Source organism: Sardina pilchardus, chromosome 12 (genome assembly GCF_963854185.1).
Source record: "Sardina pilchardus chromosome 12, fSarPil1.1, whole genome shotgun sequence".
In the NCBI taxonomy this organism is placed as follows: Eukaryota; Metazoa; Chordata; class Actinopteri; order Clupeiformes; family Clupeidae; genus Sardina; species Sardina pilchardus.
The window spans coordinates 30274755-30277254 of record NC_085005.1 but is presented as its reverse complement, the minus strand read 5'-3'; the positions used below and the strand labels follow the sequence as shown (position 1 = coordinate 30277254).

Here is a 2500-nt window from a genome sequence, read left to right as displayed (position 1 = left end):
TAGTGGGGGTGTTGAATGAAAACTCTGTGTGTGTACTTGTCTTTGTGTGAATGAAAACTCTATGTGCATTGTCTTTGTGTGTGTGTGTGTGTGTGTGTGTGTGTTCAACAGTGAGAGCAGATGTATGTTCTGATTGCAAAATTGAATGGCAAAGATTGACATGTTGTCAATGTGTGTGTGTGTGTGTGTGTAGGTTGTGCCTGGCAGGATATTAAAAAGAGTGGTAGAGACAGCGGTAGAAGTATGTGTGTTGGGGTGTGTGTGTGTGTGTGTGTGTGTGTCTGTGTGTGTTTGAGTGCACATATCTGTCATCATCGCAGTGATGAACTGCTGCAGGATCAAGTAGATGAGCTGCAGTGTGTATGCATGCGTGCGTGTGCGTGTGCGTGTGCGTGTGTGTGTGTGTGTGTGTGTGTGTGCGTACGTGCAGGGGTGTCAGGATGGGGGGGGGGGGGTTAGGATGATTCTAAGGGCCCAGCGCTAACAGGGGGCCCTTTGAAGGCTATCAACATGAATTTAACCCTTAGAACCCCATTGACGCAGTGAAGTGTGTCAAAAAAGTGGGGTTTTCCAACGAGACTAGGCACTTGTCTGTACGACAAGTAAGTATGAAAATGTAAAAAGAAATCATGAAATGAAATCAAGTTTGATCACATTTACAGTCTACACTGCTCTGTGTTCACCTGCGCACCCATTACTTCGTATGTTTTGTGGCATACTGTAGTATGTTCAGCATCCAGCGCTATCATGTGTTTCTCGATGGCAAGCCACGTTCATCATCCAGTTTGGAGATCTTAGCAAATTTCTGCATGGTATCCAATTCAAGACTCATATTGCATCCCAATTTGTTTGACAAATACACACTTTTTTTTGCCTTTACTTTGTTCATTGCAATACAGTAACAATGTGTTGTTGAGAATCATCATATGTGCATATCATGTGTGCTAAAGCGCAACAAGTCAGGTCAGATCAGCTCGTGTCACAGATTTGAAGCACAGAAAGGTCATTTTGAAAATAATAATTGGCATGTATTGTTGTAAGGCACACGGCACATATTTCTATGAATTGATGAGTTGAACTTGTGCAATAAACTACTGTGCTGGTCTATATGCAAGATAAGATATTAGCCTACATGATGTTGGTGCTAAGAGCTGGTTTCATTACTAATGAGATGCTCAACACACACACTACAGACCCAGCCTCAGGAGTAGGACCCCAGCCCCCAGCCCTCAACACAGATCCAGCCTCAGGAGTAGGACCCCAGCCCCCAGCCCTCAACACAGATCCAGCCTCAGGAGTAGGACCCCAGCCCCCAGCCCTCAACACAGATCCAGCCTCAGGAGTAGAGGACCCAGCCCTCAACACAGATCCAGCCTCAGGAGTAGGACCCCAGCCCCCAGCCCTCAACACAGACCCAGCTGAAGGAGTAGAGGACCCAGCCCTCAACACAGACCCAGCTGAAGGAGTAGAGGACCCAGCCCTCAACACAGACCCAGCTGAAGGAGTAGAGGACCCAGCCCTCAACACAGACCCAGCTGAAGGAGAAGGAGGTGAGCAATACAACCCACAAATAAAGCATTCAGGGTTAACAACTAACTTATTTATTTTCTGGGCTGCAGTGAGCAGCTACTAAACTTCATGGGGCCCAAGATTTGTAGCGACGCCCCTGCGTACGAGTGAGTGTGTGTGTGTGTGTGTGTGTGTGTGTGTGAGTGTGTTTGTGCATGTGTGTTCCTAGTCTCTCATCATTCTGGTCTGTCCCTGCGTACATGCATGTGTGCGTGCATACCTGCCTGTGTGTGTGTGTGTGTGTGTGTGTGTGTACGTACGTTCCTTGTCTCATCATTATGTTCTGTCCCTGCTGCGTGCGTGCATGCTTGCCTGTGTGTGTGTGTGTGTGTTTCTCGTCTCTCAATCTGTTCTGTCCCTACATGTGTGCATGCCTGTGTGTGTGTGTGTGTGTGTGTATGCATCCCTGCGTGCGTGCGTGCCTGTGTGTGTATTTATGCGTGTGTGTTCCTCATCTCTCATCATGCTGTTCTGTCCCTATGTGCGTGCATGCCTCTGTGTGTGTGTGTTTGTGTGTGTGTGTGCATCCCTGCATGCCTGTGTGTGTGTGTGTGTGTGTGTGTGTGTGTGTGTGTGTGCATCCCTGCGTACCTGTGTGTGTGTGTGTGTGTGTGTGCATGCCTGTGTGTGTGTGTTGTGTCTGATGGTTGTGTGGTGTCCCTGCAGGATGATTGAGGAGGGCAGCCGTAGAGGGAAGACCATGGCGGAGAGGAGGCAGATCTTCATGGACATGAGTGAGTAGCCCGACCCTGACCTTTGACCCCTCCGCTCCTGACGTGACCCCTCGGGCTCCGACCTGACCCCACTGTCTCCTGCCCTCCTCTTGTTGTTGTTGTTGTGTTCTAGGGGCGCAGAACTTTGACGAGATCCGCCTCTCCGCCTACAGAACCGCCTGCAAGCTGAGGTTCGTCCAGCGGAGGTGTAACCGTAA

The 2500-nt window shown here is 49.3% G+C and overlaps 1 protein-coding gene across 2 annotated transcripts in view; it reads left to right on the top strand.

Annotated features, from left to right (window-relative positions):
• dtnba (dystrobrevin, beta a) overlaps nt 1-2500 on the top strand; it is a 48016-nt gene that overhangs the window by 23033 nt on the left and 22483 nt on the right. The window contains exons 3-6 of one of the 2 annotated variants that reach the window (XM_062550749.1): nt 1194-1550; nt 1620-1676; nt 2236-2303; nt 2416-2496. In XM_062550749.1, coding sequence (XP_062406733.1) covers nt 1639-1676; nt 2236-2303; nt 2416-2496 — 187 coding nt within the window. In that variant the 5' untranslated portion in view covers nt 1194-1550; nt 1620-1638. The remainder of the gene's footprint in view (nt 1-1193; nt 1551-1619; nt 1677-2235; nt 2304-2415; nt 2497-2500) is intronic. The other variant, XM_062550750.1, reaches the window with a different exon arrangement.